Source organism: Patiria miniata, unplaced genomic scaffold, assembly GCF_015706575.1.
Source record: "Patiria miniata isolate m_02_andy unplaced genomic scaffold, ASM1570657v1 HiC_scaffold_3, whole genome shotgun sequence".
NCBI lineage: Eukaryota > Metazoa > Echinodermata > Asteroidea > Valvatida > Asterinidae > Patiria > Patiria miniata.
The window spans coordinates 32,673,829-32,692,793 of NW_024037069.1; the positions used below are offsets into that span (position 1 = coordinate 32,673,829).

The following is an 18,965-nucleotide window of genomic DNA, read 5'->3' on the forward strand; positions in this document are numbered from 1 at the left end:
CAAGGTGGGTACTATTTTGCTTTTTTTGTGTCCTCATGTACATTGGTGTCCTCCATAATTTGCCTTGGTGCTTTCGATCATTTGCCTTGGTGCAATTTCCCATTCCTTGGTGCTCTTTGGTAAAAAAAAATGAGGTGCGGAAATAGAGGGCGCTGTTGGAGCTACCGCGGAACATTTTGGAAAAAAAAAAGATCGACGCGCATGATTAAAATCGACGCGCGCGCTGACCAGAGACCGACTTATTATTTTTTTTGGCCTTATCAAGCTTAAGCCTTTTGCCTTCCTAAACTTATCCAGCTGTGTCTTGGAACTGGTTTGTGTGATCTTAGCTTCTAGGATGCTTGCTGGGAGACTATTCCATTTTTCTGTGGTCACTCTGACTGAGAAATGGTATTTTCTACAGTTCAGCCCCTTTTCAGAGCTAGCTTAATAATATACAGCTTGTAACTGTCTTACAATTATTGGAGTCATTCAGCTCCAAGTCTGTAACCACAAGCTATTCAAATGAACTGTGACAAACGCATTTGTTTAGTTTTTGTCCATCCTGTTACTTGGGACTGGACTTAATGACATTTAAATTATGAATGGAGTTGTGATGGACTTCACTAGAACACAGGTGACAAGCATGTGTGATGCGATCAAGCTACGCGAGTCGTTTGTCGGGAATTTTCATTTGGAGATACAGGCTAAAATAGGGCCAGTTCATCACATTTCTTGGTGTTCCGACTTCCATAATTTTTTTTAACTAAAGATGGGATCAGGATGCAGTTTTCACAGCAGTAATGCTGAGATTTTGCTCTTTTCAAATCTGTAATAAACCAAATTTTGACCGGGGTCGACAAACGACTCATTTAGCTTGATCGCATCAAATAATGTTAAACTTGGATCATCTACTTTTTAAATTGTACTAAGTTCAGCAACTCCAACTTTAATGGATAGATGGAAGCAAACTTTTTAAAGTAAAAATAACTAATAAAGATAATCTCTGTCCATAAATGCCTCCCCAACCAGTAACAAATGAACAATCCCCTAGCCAGCAGTTAGATGCATGTAACTTTCCAAACATTCCCCCCAAATTGTCAAGCACTATTCATATTCTTCAATGACTTAATCCTCCAAGATAATTTTGACAATTTTGATGAGTTTCACAACATTAGACCCATATTTCTCCGATGTGGGCTCGTAGATCAAACAGAACCCATACGACACTCCGAGGGACAGGAGGGCAAACAGAGAAAGGATGAGTCTCAGAGATCTGAACCACGCAGGGTAGGCCTTGACGCTTATGTCTGCTGCCCAGGCCAGCAGCAGACCGCTCATGATGCAAATCTGGCTGGCCTGGAGAGGCATCAGTAAGCCTAACCACGCAACGAGGGACGGCATAACGCTGTACCCCAGCATGGACCACGTTGGTCCAACGCCTTCCTTTTCTGTCAAGGCAAAGCCCCATCTTACACCTCCTAAAAACGATAGGATGGAGGCTCCATAAGCCGCTTGGGCCCACAGGATGTTTAGAGTGACTGTGACAGTTGCAGCGGTGTAAACAGCGGGAGCAACGAAGGGTATCAACCCAGACAGACCAAGCATCAGCGCAGGGAGAGGTGCTTCCCCAAGACCCTGTCGATGTCTCGTCAAGAAGTTGGATACCCTGCCATTCTGATGGCTGGAGGTGTGAAAACAAGCCGTGCTTGCAAGTGGAAAACCACCAAAGTCATGAGAGCATAACCCAAATCTTGATCTATTGAAAGTTGTCGCTTGTCCTCTGTTACTAGGAGAACTCAAATTTGTTGATGGTCCAAGTCCTTGAGGTTTCCAAATTGCAGTGGACTGTGACGAGGTCCTTAAGTAGCACCGCGTGATACTCCATGACGGCTTTGCATCATGATTAACTGATGTTGTGAGGGTTGAACTTGAAGCCTCTGTTAAATTCAATCTACTGAGGTGTCGGAGACATTTCAGAAGTTTAGACATTGTGCTGTGCTTGCTGTGAAAAAAGAGCAACAAATACTTTCAATCTGAATGTTGTCAAATTCTACTCAGAATAATGAACCCCTCCGGATGAAACCCCAAGGGTGCAAGACCCAAGTCATAAAATCAGAAATTACAAGTTTTCTTTAAATATTAATATATACGAAGTGGCTATCGTTACGGCAGTCGTTGTTTAGCACCCTCTACGATACTTTTTTGATACGCACGCAGGTATATCATTATTTGTTTCCACATGATTTAGCAAGTGGTGCGACAGCTCAGTCGATAGAGGGTAGGATTTTGCACCGCGAGGTTGCGGGTTCGAATCTCAGTTTTACACTCGAATTTTTTTCCTTTTCTAACCCGAGGCTTTGGACTTTTTTCCTTCTAATTTTATATTTTCTTGTCATGTTTTTATAAAAGTTGCATTCTACCGTAACGATAGAAAATGGGAAATGCGTTACGGCTGCCGTAACAATAGCCACTGCGTAATATATAACATGAGTTTTTCATTGGACACATTTTTTTTGCCATTTTTTGCCATGGAGGATATGATACAACAACAGGCAATGATTGACAGAGATATGACTAGTACTCTCACCGAGTTATTTATGAGCTTTGTTATTAAACTCATTGACAATAAAAAGTACAAAGTGTGTACTCAAGCGCATAAAGGAGGAACAAATAATTTGTTGACCGGCCGGCAGTGGACGACTAGACTACATTGCATTGTAATTTGTATTTCCGCGTAAAATACGGCCGGTTAAATCGTTTGTGAGAGCGAGGATGATATGGTTTTATGCGTGTCCAGTGCGTGCGCGCCCAATCGTAAATTTGACCTTTGACCACATTCCTTGCACGTGAAATAAAATCTTGAAAAACTTTTTATTTATCCACCATTTATTATTCATATACATGATTTAAAATTAAGGTTTAAAAATCGTGAATAACCAAGATTTTGATATGTTCAAATAATAACAATATGGTTTTGTTTGTAACTTTGATACAACTTTTCTCGCGAGATAATCCACTTACAACGATAATTGACGAGAAGTTGATCAGAGCCTCCATGTTGAAAAATTACTGTAAATTTTGTAAAGTTGTGAAACTTGTTGACAATTTTCAGGAAGATTGTCGGAAAAATTCTGCGAATGGATTGCCATGATCACGTTGTCATTTTGGAACGAGTGTTTCTATGTAAGTATTTGATTCCTTTATCTATCAATGTTTCGGTGATGACGTCCTTTTTTGAGCCGAAATTTCAACAACTTTTTCAACGACATGCATCATTGCATTGACAATGTGTGCGACAGTCATGACACAGTGAAGAGTCATGTAACTCCGTCACGTCGTAGCTGTAGGCGACTTTTTAACGACGCGGAACATGCTGAACTCGACAATCAACGCGAATGGGATCGTTTATAAATGCATGAATTATGACGGACTTACTTCTAGGGCTAGCCCCTTAAATGTGGCCAATTTACCTACCTGTCCTCCGTAAATAAAGGCCACACTTCCACCATCATACCATCATGACCATCATGACCATGTTCAAAAACATGTCAAACTTTGTCAAATTTTGATTTTCACATTTACTTTTAGGCTTAGTTTGTAGTTTATTTTTGCTTTAGAAGTATAATCACCCTCTTTATAGGCTAATCGGAAAGTGCTGCCTTTTTCAGATGTCTATTTTTCGTGAAATTTCCAGATTTGTTTGCACACGTGTGTGTATAAAAATTTCAACATGAAATTTCTGAAAAAGGCAGCACTTTCTAATTAGCCTATTAAGAGGGTGAGTATGCTTCTTAAGCCAAATAAACTGCGAACTAAGCCTAGATGTGAAAATCAAAATTTGACAAAGTTCGACATGTTTTTGTACATGGTCAGAATGGTGAGGAAAGATTTTTAAAAATAGAACTTTATTAAGTGTTCAGTTAAAAATCTTTTTTTTTTTTTTAACTGACTCTTACAAAAGTTGCAATCTAAAGAGTAAAGTTACCTCGAGTCTAATGAGACGAAAACCAAAACTAAGAACCAAGTTTGGCACTTGCAGTCTCAGTATCTGATATAGACCGGATACTTTTCAGTTTCACACTTTCAGAATTGCTCATTTTCACGAGAAAAATAGTCTTCCTAAAATGTACAAAAAAAATCCAGTTTAAGTTATCATTTACACAATATTTGTGATTGTTGGACATGCTCACTTTTTCTTTTTCAACAGCTGTTATTTACTCCTGACTCGGATCCAAGAGCCATGTTGGTGTGACATTACAAGTTGAGGCGCCTCCATTGAAAAAAAAAAACGACAACGAGATATGTGCAAGGGAGTTACATTGTTCCTCCGGCTTAGATAAAGCGACAACATATCAATCTGAAACGGCTACTTTTGTGTGGAGTGCATAAAAAGATACTGCCAGCTATCCATATCTGCAAGAGTTGGTTTTGAAAGTCTTCAAAGTTCAAAGCATGCACCATCAGTCGATACACACACCATGACTGCATAAAGGAAGGAGTCACCTTTACTTAAACTACATTCAAAGCTAGTGGAATTTCCATATCGTTTTTCAGGTTCCAACAATAGTTTTACCACTGCTGGCGATCGCAATGTGACATCTAACTTTTTTTTTATTGTCTTCCAAAAATACAAGCCAAGCTTTCTGTGCTTCCATAAGTAAAGTTGTTTTCATTTCATTTTTTGGTGGTGATTTTGTGCTATATTCGGTTTTTTTATGCAAAAGGTTTTTGGGTCTTTCATTTGTTATTTTCTATGCTCTGTTTCCCAAACGAAAAAAAAGTAATGGCAATATTACAGTTTTGTAGCTCGTAACAAAGTTTCCAAAATGGTGCACTAACAAAAAAAGTTCAGTGTTTTTGCGCATGAAAGTCTGAAGTCCATTCTGCGATGTAGAGAAAAAAAAATTGTTTTGTTTGCTTCAAAAGTTTGTACTGGAAAGCAGTAAAATGGTCGAGTGGCTTTTATAACAGCTCGCGTAGGGTTAGACTGAGACTAAGAACCACATCCAAAGTGCCTTGCTAAGAAAGCGTAAGCCCAGACAGTTGGCAGAACTGCATAGTTACCTTCGACAACGCCAAGCTGCATTTTGAGGTGGACCCATCTGATTTGGGACAGTAAGCAGCGACGGTTTTTAAGATGGCCAGGTAGCCCGCGATACACGCTCGACACTGGTCCAGCCAAGAGATTTTAGATCAAAGACTTTTAGCGTTTTATGCACGGGGGAGGACGCATTGAAGACACAGCAAGTGCCTGCAAGACAGTGAACGCGATCCGCCTTCATTGTCTGCCCAAGTCAGGAGGTATGTGCTCTGAATTGTCTCATTTATATTTTAACCCTAACCCCCTAGGCCTTTTTGCTAGGAACCATCCTCAATCTTTCAAAATCCTCCAAAATTTTACAACAGCGCCTAAATTCTTCAACATTTTCAGACAGTCCTGCCTCAAAATGTATTCATCCTCAATCCTCTAAAATCCTCATCCAAAAATGTTGCACTTGTGTTTAAATGAAGGGTACACAGCCCCTCAATCCTTCAAAATCGTCAGACAGGCCTGCCTCAAAATACCATTCAGCCTCAATCCTCCAAAATCCTTTTCTGAAAAATACCATTCAGCCTCAATCCTTCAAAATCCTTTTCTGAAAAATACCTTTCAGCCTCAATCCTCCAAAATCCTCCAAAACTACAAGGAGGATTTTGGAGGATTGAGGAGGGTTAGGGTTAATGATTCAGAGATGTGATGCAGAACTCCTGGTCTGTGATTTCCTTGACCGTTACTAGATATGATGGGTATAATAACATGTGGAAATGAAAAAACATTTTCAGGTTTATTCATTGAGCTTGTCTATTACATAACATAAAGCTGGAATTGCCCAAGAATAGAAATTGAAACTTGAATGACATTTGCTGATTCCAATTGCCCATGTGCTGATATGACGCCAGTTTCAAAAATGACAGTTACACTTTCTTTTAACAAGTTAAAGGTTGCTCCAAAGTGTTGGAGACCCATTTTGCTTAGTGTAGCCTTTTGTTTGTTGCTCACTGATGCATTTTGGCATATGTCGGATATTTGGGTTGTTGTCAAAATGCTACGACAGTTATGTAATAATCAAAGAGCTATATTAAATTACTAGAGCGCTAACTTCGTGTACAAAGTAATGCCTGCTGGGCACATCCATGTTTGTGCACAAACCTATGGAGATCTATGGAAATTTTGTCCGGCTTTTGTACGGCTATTTGCATATCTGCGTTTGTATTCCATACCGGTGCGTTATCGAAGCTAATACGGCAACGCCCAAAACCGAAACGCACGATCAGCAAATGAGCGTGTCATTTTGCTCTACGCAAACAGCGCAACGCGTGTGCATATTCGCTGCAGATACTTTTTGCCATCACGTTTTTTTTAACCGTCAGTGACGCGCTTAAGTTGTTTGCGTATGTTCTACTTGCGCATTGCATGTAGAGTACACTTTCAAAATTCACTCCATCTAATTTTATTATGTTCTACAAACACGCACATGAATTCAAAATGTCTGCGCCCAGGACGGCTTCAAAGCGTCTCCGCGCGCAGAATGACGAGTTAGCGCTCTAGTAATTTAATACAGCTCTATGGTAATAATTAACAATTGTTGACTGCTGTGATGTAGGATATGACATTTTCGCCTCGGGTGCTATGTGTCCCGAGGACACAGAGCAACCACAGAGCAACTTGGCTAACTGTTCCTTGAGTTTACTGTTGTCTGATGATCGGTATTGACATGTTATAATTATGGACTTTTCCAGGGGCAGTATGATATGGTATTGGCTGACATGGCCAACCCTCCTGAGCATGACTTCGCTCCCGCTTGGCTCAAGATCCCCTCACACCAACAGGTCAGTACTCGGCATTTGTAGTATTATTCAGCCATAGTTGTAGATGTTCTTCAGATATAATTATAATATATGTAATTGTAATTTTCTTTAGCTGTTAAAACGAAAATGTAAATCATGTGCAATTCAGCCCTTGGCTGCGATTCATGATGCTTTATAATAAACCAATTTGAAATGAAATGAAATGAAAATATTCTTCGGTATTTGTAAATTCATCTGCATTAAAAAAAAATCGACACTACTTTCTTTTTTTAAGAGAGCTAATCTGTCAATTTTTGGCATCAGTTCTACCCCTTTCAACCCTTACCACCCCAACTCCATCAAAATCCATCCCCCCATTTTGGTGGGTTTTGGGGGACACGTTCCAGAAGGCCTGGGGTGACTAAATATTGATGGAGAATGACGGACTTGGGTCTAATGGCCTGAAGCAGTGCTGGGGGTATCCAATTAATTTTGCCTAGCTTCCTGCACTGCTATTGTGATAAAAGCCATGTGTAGCAAGTCCATGAATGTCAACCAGTGCATCAGTGGTGGATTGCATTATGTCAGGTACAGTTTTGTTATGGACGCACAGTGATGGATGGATTTTGATGGACTTGGTCCAGTTCCTAGTAAAAGACGCTAGGGAGTTAGGGTTAAATCGTAGCAGCACATTTCATCCTTGTTAGTCCATGACAAGTCCCTACATGTTCATCACAAGTCCTTCAAGACAAGTCTCAAACTATGCAAATGAACTATGACAAAAGCATTCCTTTGTTATCGTTCATTCCCTGTTACTTGTGACTGGACTTGTTGATATGATTTGTGAAATGACTTGGGTCATTCCATAAATTTGGGGTCCAATTTTTTGTGTCCCTGTTGCATCTGGCATGTATAGGAGTTTGTAATTCAGGACACATGCTTTTACCCTAACTCCCTAGGCCCTTTTGCTAGGATGTAGCCTCAATCCTGCAAAATCCTCCAATTGGCCTTATGGAAAAATCCTGCAAATTCCTCCATTATTTCTTGAATATGGTCCATGGAGAGGGGACCACTGCCTGAATCCTGCCAAATCCTGCGGCAGTGACTGTCGATATGTTGAGGCTTGGCCAGTGACATCCTGGAGCAGTACGGAGGATTTAAAGTCTAATCCAGGCCTATATTTATGTTTGGCTGAGCAAAAACAACACAAGATCCGGCCCAAGACCTTGACAAAGTGCATTCTACGAAATCAGTAACGCACTTTTGCCATGTAACCTCAATCCTCCAAATTCCTCCACTTTGGCAAAGAGGATTTTGAAGAACTCGGGGCGGTTAGGGCTAATGTGTTCTATCTCCAAGAGTGATTATGTAAAGCACAGTACTGCCAAACAAATAAAAATTAGTGTGAAGTCAATTTTAATGATACTTGAATGGCAAATCACACAGGTCAGGGGTAACAGGGACACCAAAAAAGGTCACACTTTTGGACCCACTTGTGATATACTTTTGACTAGACTTGTAATGGACTGGAACACAGCACTGTCACTGTCAGGCAAATATATCCTTTGAGACCCCAGTGTTCCCTTTTATTATTAAATTCCTCATTTAACATTGTCAATCCCCCAGCAGTCATCCAAGCCACCACTTGTAAACTACAGCGGCCACGGTGGCAGACCAGGACCCCCGGACGAACACCCGGACAGATACAAATCAAGACACTACTCCACAGACTCACAATATGGCTACGGTAGATCGCCAACTCACGACCAGTCTGGCTTCAGAGGCAGAGATGGTAAGTCTTTTATTATAAGGTGGAATTTTTTTTTTGACAGTGTTTAAACGTCGGTGAAGGGCAAAACCTAATTTTATTTTTAAGACTTTTATTCAAAACTCAAAAGTTTTCAAATTGGAAGGTATGTATTTTTTTTTTTTTTTTTTTACGGATAAACCCAAATAATTGGGCCCAAATACGATCTAGGACACACGAGAAAAAACCACAATAAGATAATGAAATACAAAGAATAATGTCCAAGGAAATAAATAACATGAACATATGTTCTATTACTGGAATTGCTGAAAACTTTGAATACGTATGTTTGCTTGGAACTCATTAAAAGATTATCCCAAAATTGTCAATTTTTTTTCTCCTGAATTGTCTCTTTAGTCTGTGAAACATTTCTCCGATTCAGTCTACTGGTTAATATCGTTAAAAATGTAGCACTGTGTTACTTGTCATTTGTTGTCTGTCATTTATTGAATGCAAACTGTCTCTTTCCTTCAAGTTTAAAATCATCTTGATTCTCATGTTTGTTTTTTGCTTATTCAGTAAGTAATAGACAAGGCCGTTTTGGATGGTATACTAATAGGGGGGGGGGGGGGCATGGGGGTAAATTTGGGGGTATAGGGACTAGTGGATTAATTTGACTATTAATTAAATAACTGTTAGGCCAAAAAAAAAAATAATCGGTCTCTGGTCAGACCGAAGTTCTGGAATTGATGCGGCGACACGTTTTTTTTATATGTTTTTTTTGGTGTTTTTTTTTTTTTTTCAACCTTGAATTGTACAGACAAGGTGGGTACTACATGTATTTTGCTTTTTGTGTCCTCATTATACATTTGTGTCCTCCATAATTTGCCTTGGTGCCCTTTATCATTTGCCTTGGTGCAATTTCCCCATTCCTTGGTGCTCCTTGGTACAAAAATTTGAGGAGGTGCGGCAATAGAGGGCGCTGTTGTAGCTTCCTTGTTAATTTGAAGAAGAAAAAAAGGTTGACGCGCAGAATTAAAATCGACGCGCGCTGACCAGAGACCGAGGTATTTTATTTTTTTGGCCTTACTTTGAATTAAAAAAAACACCTGTAATAAATAAACTTGTTTCACAATTTGCAGAGAATCGCCAATACTCCAATGCAAACAACCGTCACCACTCGGTGGATTCTCTGCCTTGGGATCCGGACCCCACTACCCATTGGAACCTCTCCCAGTTCAACGGTAACTCCAGTGGTACCTGCGGGACGTCAGGCTACCCCCGCCGGGGTAACTCGGTACCCCGCAACGGTCATCAGCAGTACTCCAACAACGGGCGCTTTGACGGCAACGGGTTTGCCTCAAGCAGAGGGCCGTACCAACAGGGGAAGCCGGCTGGAACAGGACGACAGAGGTAAAGAAAGAATTGACTGCTTGAAATTTAGACATCTTCAAGAGTGAGCAGGACATTGTTGGTTAAGTCCCACTGAAGCGAGGACATCTGTTTCAAACTTGAAAAACAGTTTGAAACCCAGTACATGTATAGGTCTCGTTCAAATGACGTCATTTCCTACATACCATCCACGTGCATCGGCATTTCGAGCATCAACTTGCATAGGCGTATCCGCTGCGTTCGAAGACATTTCGAGCAACAAGCGCAACGAGCAACAAGCGCGCGTGTTTGGAGCATTTTCAACACTTCGCAATGCATGCTTGATTGCATAAAATACGCAGTTGCAGTCCTCCTACAGAGATGGCCATCATTAAACGAGCCCTATAGTTTGTCATTTATGTGTACCTGGACAAATTTATTTATCGGTTTGTTCATCCCGCTTTCAAAGCTTGCTTCCCTGCACAAGTATGCGGGATATCTGAGCTTGATTCCTGTCAAAACAAATCTGTGGAATTTTATCTCCTAGTCTCAAAGGAAAGTGCCGAGCGTGTAGTGTTAAAAACAATGGTTGGTCATGGGCATAAACATACTGTGCGGGATATCCTACTAAAGGAGTTTGCACAGTATTCTACAGATGCAGTTGTTAAATCCGGTGCCCAAATTCAAATTAAGCAGAGAGTAGTTCTCAGCAAATTTGTGGGCTAAGCAAAATCAGCTTAAGACCCAGCCTTGTGCCGTATCATTTGTGTGAAAATTTTGCTGGTAACCAGTGCTGTCTAAATACAGTGTGGTTAGCAAATTTCTTAAACAGCTCTATGTACATTGACGGATACAGCAGGGTCCGGACAAAATACCCATTGCAGGGTTAGGGTTAACGTTCCTTGTGGTTTGTATCACCCAGGTATAACTCTGGACCCAAGAGTGGATATTCGGAGCTAGAGGATCACAGCAATGACACGCCCACTAAAGAGGAGGGGCAGGGGGAGGGAGCAGACGACGCGGGGAAGGAAAGCGATACCAAGAGTGCCTTATCCAATCAGGACTTTGTAAGTATTCCACCAATAGAGGGTGCCGTGTTAATCTTACAGTACTCCAGACTTATCATTGTTTCTTTGAGATGTATTGACTCTTGCTCTTTCTGTTGCTGTTGCCAAGTCAATGCCACGTTCATCACAAGTCTTATCACGGACTTGAGACTGGATGACTTGTGAGAAGTTGTGAGGACTTGTGATGGACTAAACTTAAACACTTGTATTTCCCCTTTTGTTTAACTACATGAAGGTTTGGGCGAATTAAAGTTGAAGTTAAAAAAAAGTACCTGTGAAGGGCAAAATTTTAGAGAATTCAGGAAGCGTGCATTGTCCTGCCCGAGACTAGATCACATTACAGTAACATTCACCCTAACTTTTCCCATCAGCCTTCCCTATCTGGCACTGGTGACGACGTAGAAACAAGTGCAACAATAAAGAAGAGTATTCCATCTGGAGCTTGGGGTAAGTGAATGGTATGGTATTGGGTGAGCTCTGCACATCTGCTTCAACAGCATGTAGAAATAAGTTCTGCTTCCGGTTACCCTACCTACCCTATTTTGACACCCCTACTCTAATTTTATTTTTTGGGGGGGGGGGGGGGAATTAGGAAAAACCTAGAAAATCATCAATTACTACCTTTTACCCTTGATTACACGCAGACACCTCCATATGATCGTACACAAAAAAATTGCCCCCCCCCCAAAAAAATTCCCTTCCTACCTACTCTATTTTCAAATGCCATGTAATTGGAAGCAGAACTTTTGGGGGGGGGGGGGGCCCTAAGTAACTCTTAAAAATGCGGAAAGAGGAGATTGGTAATTTCTGTTGCTAAAGCAACCTTTGAGTGAGGGTTGCTTTGTGTTGCGTACATCTGGCTTTGTAGCGTCCTGTTTTTGGAAGGCCTTATGTGGGTCCAGTGGACCTTATTCGCAAGGTAGCCATTTTTGTCGTCTTCGATGATTGTATTTCATAAATTGTTAACGGTTGAATGGGATGCGCCAGACTATATAATGATTATATAACAATTTTTCCTGACAAAATTGTGAACACCGAATAACAAACAAAACGTCCAGTTTTTAAAGGATGTTTATGTGGACGTGTATATTCTACTTTTAAATGCTCTTTCCATTTAATATCATTTCGTTTAAAATGCGTTTTGAAGCCCAATTGGGCATATTGCCGGAAGAATTTTTAGAAGAACTTTAGAAAGAACCTTAGTTACAAGATCAAGCAAAGACTTCTAAAGCAGTTAACTTTTGACCTTAAAACTACTTTTTTTTTCAACAAAATAATCTTGTTTTTTTTTCCTTAGAAAAACCCCCAGGAACTAATACCAAAGTCATCAGTGGACGGAAACTGCAGCTGATAAAGAAATCTATCCCAAGCGCCTCTGAAACCAAGTCCACCCCTCGCACCATCGCACCATCATCCACGTCGACTGTAGACCCTCCTGTAGGGTCAAAGGTTATAGGTCAGAATGGGTCATCCGGCCAGACATCCAAGCTTCTGGTTTCCTCCAACGGGAGCTCCAGTGTTGTGTTGAAATCTATGACGTCGGTTACTCCCATGGTAAGTGTCAAAAAAGTTTTTTAAAAAGGTCTCCTGCCACTTGTTGAAAAATTCCAAAAAGTTTAAAAACTATTTTTCTCGAACTTTTTTTTCTCAATCCCAATAAATATGTGTGGCTTTTTCTTATCTAGGGGCAACATACTAAATATAATACCGCTGTTTACTGTGTGGGTTTTCCAATCCAAGCACTATACTTTGTCAGTTAATTTTTTTCATCAAAGTTTCTCTAATTTGAAGCAAAACTTAGACTGGCTGGTTGTTGTCATTTCAGGGCCAACATCGTAAACTTTTCCAAATTTGTTATGCAGATATGAGCTGATCATGGTTTGGTAAATTGGTTATGACTCGTATTTGCTTGTTTGGTTCATTAAAAGGTTTCCTCGCGGAGTAAAGATTCAGCAATCCGATCAGCTCCCGTGCCATCCAGCCGAATCTCGCCGGTACCCAGCAAGCCATCGCCGGTCCCTAGCAAGCTATCACCGGTCCCTATCCTGAATAGATCCACGCCCACAGATATCAACCCTTTGCCTGTCAAGGTACAAAGTAACACATCATCGACCCCAAAAGCGCTAATCAGCAAAGCCCCTATCAGCAAATCGCCAGTCAGCAAACCAGCAAGTCCTGCTTCAAGACCCTCGGTCGTTTCTTCTAGTTCAGCTTTGCAAGAAGCCGCTCAAGTCACGGCTGATGTCGGCAAGGCAGCTAGCAGCGCTGATTCGTCTTCGCCCAGAGTGACTTCCACTAGCATCGCATCAGAACCTGTCGTAAAAGAATCCAGCAAGAATGAACAACCCTCGCCCAAACCCATCAGTGACGCTCCAGTGTCCACGACTACCAACAAACCAACATCAACTACAAAAGCTTCTTCATCAGTCACCCCTTCCAAGACCCCAGTCTCCAAATCCTCGACTCAGTCTTCTTCCAAGCCAACCTCTATCACCAACATGTCGTCAACATTCAACCCAGCCAAGCCCACATCCAACCCAGCCAAGCCCACATCCAACCCAGCCAAGCCCACATCCAACCCAGCGAAGCCCACATTCACCCCAGCCAAGCCCACATTCACCCCAGCCAAGCCCACATCCAACCCAGCCAAGCCCACATCCATCATCAATATGGCAACGCTCACCCCAGCCAAGCCCGTATCTATAACCAATATGTCAACGCTCACCCCAACCAAGCCCACATCTATCACCAACATGTCATCGACCCTCAACAGCAAGCAAAACCCTTCTGCTACCCGCCTGGCCATATCCCTGAATCGACCAACCCCTGTTGTGGGCCGATCAGCTCCTGTATTCGGTCGGCCCTCTCCCGTGTCTTCCACTCGACCCTCTATGACCATCATCAACAGACAGATACCGGCACCGACGGGTACCAGCGGCACTGTGCCGGTCAGTCTCCGTTCCGGGCCAGCTGGGTCTTTGAACAGCAGGAAGGAGAAGTCTGTCACCCCTGTCCACACATCCACAATGAAACTACTTACTAAAGAGGTAAGTACTTCCTAGTGCTCAATTGAGACATTTTGGAAAACTTTTCAGAAATTTCTTGCAATAAGCCTAAAATCTCAGCTCAAACATGGTAATTACTTAAGTATTGTGATTTCTGATGAAATGTGAGAAAACTTTACAAGCTTGCTCCGACAAGCTGGGTGGTTGAGTGGTTATCTTGGTTGGTTCTTCTCCAAAAGACTCCGCAAGGGAGTTTTAGTAGGAGGCCAGAAACTCTGGGGCAAACCCCTTATCTTAGCGATGAGTGTTACTGGGTTGTTTTACGTGTATTGCAATACACAACACATGGGACCTACGGCTTTACGTCCCATCCGAAGGATGAAGCAATAATGGTTAAGTGCCTTGCTTCAGGGCATAAGTGTCCAGACCCGGGCTCAAACCCACACTCTGCTGCCTGTGAAACACCAGAACATGAGTCCGATGTGGTGCTCTTAACCACTAGGCCATGACACTCCATTGTTATGTGCTAATGGATTAACAATTTCTGGTCTCGTAGACCTGTTATACCAAGATCCTTGCCAAGAACTAGTTTCACAGATCTCCACCATTAAATACCTGTTTTTCCTGTGTTTCCTTTTGACTGTAGCCCCCCTCCAACTCCCCGTTACCCACCCCCACCGCTCCCTTAGAAATGCCCTGCCCGAGTCCCACCACACCCAAACCCAAGAAAGGAGACAAGCTGGTCTTCCTGAACAAACTTCGGCGTTCAAGCATCGGTGATCTCTCCAAAGAGGTCACTCAGAACAACGAAGAGAACCTGAGAGAGAACGACGCAAATTTCAAGATGAATGGACCCACAACACAACCAGTGAGTGGTGTTTTTTTTCAGACAAAAAAATTGCGCAAGGCACAAGTAGTAAATCCGAGCAACTTCGATAAAAAATGAATTGTGGTCTTACTTTCATGTAATGCACAGTAGTCGGTGACGGTTGGTCTTGCCTTTCGTTTTGCTATTTTTAAGGGTATTTTGGTGCCTTTTTCATTTTTATCTCAAAACTGCTATTTTATTTGGGCAGAAACCTCAATGCTATTCAGCACAAAAATTGCTTAAATTATGGATATTTTGTTGTCGTAAATTTTCTTTGTCGTTGTGTCAGTACATGGCAGCAAGCCAATGAGCAAATCTTCCTCACAAATGTTTTCAATAAGCAATAACAATTTGATCAGAAAACCCCTCAACTGAACAGTGTCTTCCTGTTATGACATCACAGCAACATCGCTCTCAGTTGTCTGGAAAATATTTAAATTTTTAAAGATTGAAATGTTTAAAGAAGTGCACTTTCCAATAAAATTAACCAAAAAGGTATGTCAAATAGTTTCCATACATGTGTGTGTTCCTAAGAAAAATTCATCGCATGGCCCCTTTACGATGAAAAAATGCTATGCAGTGAAAATCACTATTATTTGCAAAAATTTTTACATGAGATCTACTTTTTTTGTTCAATAGAAGAGGATAATGAAGAGAGAACACCACGACATCAAGACCAACGGTATCGACATCCACCATGACTTCACTACATTCGAAAAAGGTTCTGAGGAGGACAACATCCCCAACTTCTACCCAGTCTTCTCACCAGTCAAGGATGTGCCGGACATGTCCAGCAGTCTTGAAGCTGAGAAAAGGTACCACAGGGAACAGAAAACAACCAGGCAGTGCCTGGAGTAAAGCTAACCCTGGCCTAACCCTGTCAGATGCGACAAGGTGCAACAGGCGTAGTAGTCTGTGGGACCTTGTTGCAAGGCCATTAACACTTGTCCTTTTTTAGCTGCGGGTAGCAGCTTAACAAATCACCATGTCTCTTCGTTAGTTTGTTAGTAACAAACATTGACATTGTCTATTGGCTGCTCCTCCATATTTTGACCGATTTCAACCAAACTTTGTCAAGTAGCCCAGCCCCAACATGTCACATGACCAAACTGGGGTCAAAGGTCATCATGGGGTCACTGGGGACAAAAACCTGATTTGTTTTTACTCAAACACTACTTCCAGAAATTGACCTATCGCGGTAGAATCACGTTAGAATCGCAACAAAGCAGCTTGTGCAATATTGTCCAATTACATGATATACAAATGGGTTGTCTAAGGGGCGTGGCTAACTCGCAAAAGGCGATTCATGGCACAATCACGTGACTCATGCATGAACAGCTTCCCAGATCCGATCAAGCTTGTTTTTGTTCTATTCAGTTGTAACATGAGCTTCAGAACTCAGTTTTGCATCTTGAGAATCATTTTTGCCAAGCTGATAGTAATTTGTTTCATTCAAGCTTTGATCCAAGGATTGTTTGGTTTGATTCAAAGACGGTTTTCTTTTCTTTTCTTTTTTACCTCAGGCTGTTACAGGAGATGGGTTGGCATGAGCACAGTGACAATGAAGAAGGTTACGCCCCTCTGACTGAAGACGAACTGAAAGAGTTCAAGAAACGATCTCAACAGGTACAGCCGACAAGAGAAAAGCTCTTCTGAAAACCTAGATAGAAATTTCAACCAAAACGTCCAGGGATTTGAATATGGCTTGCTTGCTTAAAAGAATGATGTACATTGTAACTCATGTTAGCTCGACCTTACAAAAAAATTGTGTAACTTGTGTAGCGACCCTTGGGTGGGAAGACATAATTCTTCGTCGGATTACTGAGGTTAAAGGTCATGTAGGGTTCATTAGAGTTCATTGTTCAAATGTGCTTCAAATGCTTCTTTGTCTACAGAATTTGATGGATTTAATGTAACTTCGATAGAGTGATCCTTGGGTGGGGGTTCATCACAACTCTTCCAAAATTGGAGGTCAAAGGTCATCTAGGGGTCATGTGAGGTCATTTCAAAATGTAGAGAATTTGACCTTTTTTTTTAGAACACAAAACATATAGGGATCGACCGCGGAAAAAGGCGACACATGCGATCCGCGGATCACTTATTTCATAATGATCAGCTTCCAAAGTTAGTTCTGATCAAGTTGACTGAGCCATTTGGTCACCTGACCAAAGGTCGTGATCTGATTGGTCAATACACAGTGTTTGATTAACAGGCAGGAAAGGTCCATTGTTCGACCCAAGTTCACTGTCATTTGGTTTTTTACTTTGTTGCTTGTTTCCAGGTGAAGAAGAATGGTTTGACCAGAGCTCTCCCAGCGACTTGGAACAGCGTCAGCCTACCCATCTGCTCCATGGCCCAACAAGTTAGTCTGGATGACGGCCTCACAAGTAGTGACTCGGACTCCTCGGACGACGAACAGGGATGAGGGTTTACGCTTTGTGACCGTCTGCGTAGTTTCCGCTACGAGGACTTTCTGTGGATCAGTTGAAAACGTCGGCTGGAGAAGATATTGAGATGGAAATGTGGAGACACTCTTTGAAAAGCTTTTGGTACCGTTAAGTGTCCAAATTGAGCCATGATATACACAACGTTTGAGAAACGCACCCTGCTTTTCTCGGGAATATTGTAACTGCAAGGAGACAGTGCGAGAAACTAAAACTCCTCAGCTAATTTAAAAGCAATGTTTGTCTTTTAAGGACACAAATGTTTTTTGTATCTTTTGCAATAGCATTTTGTACCTATGATGATTTTTTTTTTTAGGAGACCGAAAATGATTCTCTTGAAATTTCTGCAGCACCACATTTTGTTGTTTTAATCTCTTTGCATAGTTGCTCCACAATTTTTTTTTCTCGGAGCAAAATACATTCAGTAAAATTTAAAGTCGTTAACTTCCACGTGCATACCCTTGTTTGTAAACATTTGGCTTCGATAGTTTGTGCATTTTTGTGTTCGGGAGACCTTCCTTTAAATTTATATATTTCATAAACTTTTGTAGCGCATCACAAATTTGTGTGCTTTCAAGTTGACTGATGTGATTTATGCTTTGATGTTTAATTGGCAAATGATTTGCAGAAAAGACAGAAAATAAAAAAATCTCAGGAAAATAACTGAAGGAATTACGGAACATGTAGTGGCTGGTAAAAATAGTCGGAATTAAGAACAAGTTTTACAATCGGAAATTCGGAATCAAATAATTTATATTCAGATTTGCCTTGTTTTGATTTCTTTGTAAGCTGTTTATTCAGTTGATTCACTTTTGGAGTTTTATTTTGCTTTTGAAGATCCAAAATAAAAATGTTCGTGTTTTCTTTTTGCTTTCCTGTTATTGGTTTCAAACCCTGTACAAAATAGCCCCAATATTCCACGTTTTGATTTTGAATTATCTTACACGGGCATGAGTTTGTAAAGATGTCTTTTGGGGGAACACAAGGGGAAAAAATAGCTTTTTTGTACTTGTAATCTTATATTTATATTTATTTAAAGAGACTACTGTTTCAATGAAATTTTTGTTAAACCCCAATGAAAATGTGTGTGTATTCAGCTAATAAGCTTAAATCCTTCGCCCGAAATTAATACATAAGGGAAAAAACTTGTGAATAAGTAATTCTAGCCATAAATTATTTTTCCAATTCGCCTCTCGATATTTTCTGACATTTGACATTACGTAACCCTGACAATGCTATATTGCGTCCCATGTCAAGTTGGAAATCACCAAATCTTTCTTGTTTTCTTATTTTTTAGAAGCTATATGTTTTGTTTTGGCTTGTGTATATTTTTTGCCAAGTCGGCACCAATTTGAAAAGGGGATTTTGGGTATTTTTTGTTGTTGTGTGAGCACAAATTCTGTATAATTTTTCTATAACAGCAAAGAAGAGAGTTTCTCATCAATACTAGACTCTGCATTTGGCAGATGTTTATGTACAGTGTAATAATAATAATCCTTTGCAATGATTGATATGTTTTCCCAAAAGACGGATTATTGTAACCAAATAAAACTTTTTTCGCTAATTTGGCTCTTTTTCCTTCCGTCTCAAACCCTGGACAGAAGAGTGTGGTTTATTTTTGGTGTCAAAGTCCCTGCAATTTGTGAGTTCGGG

General features: G+C 41.0%; 2 protein-coding genes across 5 annotated transcripts; one reads left to right on the plus strand and one right to left on the minus strand.

Moving 5' to 3' along the window:
* Positions 1–819: 819 nt before the first annotated feature.
* Positions 820–2,774, minus strand: LOC119737480 (transmembrane protein 69-like). Its single transcript, XM_038211876.1, has 2 exons — positions 2,570–2,774; positions 820–1,984 (listed from the first exon to the last, which is right to left on the minus strand). Exon 2 carries the CDS (start codon positions 1,969–1,971, stop codon positions 1,108–1,110), a length of 864 nt encoding a protein of 287 aa, XP_038067804.1. The 5' UTR covers positions 1,972–1,984; positions 2,570–2,774; the 3' UTR covers positions 820–1,107.
* Positions 2,775–3,004: 230 nt separating this feature from the next.
* Positions 3,005–18,903, plus strand: LOC119737477 (uncharacterized threonine-rich GPI-anchored glycoprotein PJ4664.02-like). Of its 4 annotated transcripts, none has more exons than XM_038211873.1 (14): positions 3,005–3,165; positions 4,190–5,283; positions 6,763–6,852; positions 8,437–8,602; positions 9,700–9,970; positions 10,851–10,995; positions 11,367–11,442; positions 12,293–12,549; positions 12,924–13,567; positions 13,652–14,042; positions 14,647–14,868; positions 15,508–15,683; positions 16,392–16,494; positions 17,150–18,903. In XM_038211873.1, the coding sequence occupies exons 3-14, from the start codon at positions 6,775–6,777 to the stop codon at positions 17,291–17,293; spliced, it is 2,673 nt and encodes an 890-aa protein (XP_038067801.1). In that variant the 5' UTR covers positions 3,005–3,165; positions 4,190–5,283; positions 6,763–6,774; the 3' UTR covers positions 17,294–18,903. The 4 variants fall into 4 exon arrangements, with proteins under 4 accessions (XP_038067801.1, XP_038067802.1, XP_038067799.1 ...); XM_038211874.1 differs by having other exon boundaries at positions 12,924–13,546; XM_038211871.1 differs by having other exon boundaries at positions 12,924–14,042.
* The last annotated feature ends 62 nt before the right edge of the window (positions 18,904–18,965 follow it).

Coding starts and splice junctions, on each gene's coding strand:
- LOC119737477 (XM_038211871.1), top strand. CDS start 6,775: ATGGTATTGGCTGACATGGCCAACCCTCCTGAGCATGACTTCGCTCCC. Junction 14,043..14,646: donor TGAAACTACTTACTAAAGAG/GTAAGTACTTCC, acceptor TTTTGACTGTAG/CCCCCCTCCAACTCCCCGTT. Junction 16,495..17,149: donor TCAAGAAACGATCTCAACAG/GTACAGCCGACA, acceptor GCTTGTTTCCAG/GTGAAGAAGAATGGTTTGAC.
- LOC119737480 (XM_038211876.1), bottom strand. CDS start 1,971: ATGTCTAAACTTCTGAAATGTCTCCGACACCTCAGTAGATTGAATTTA.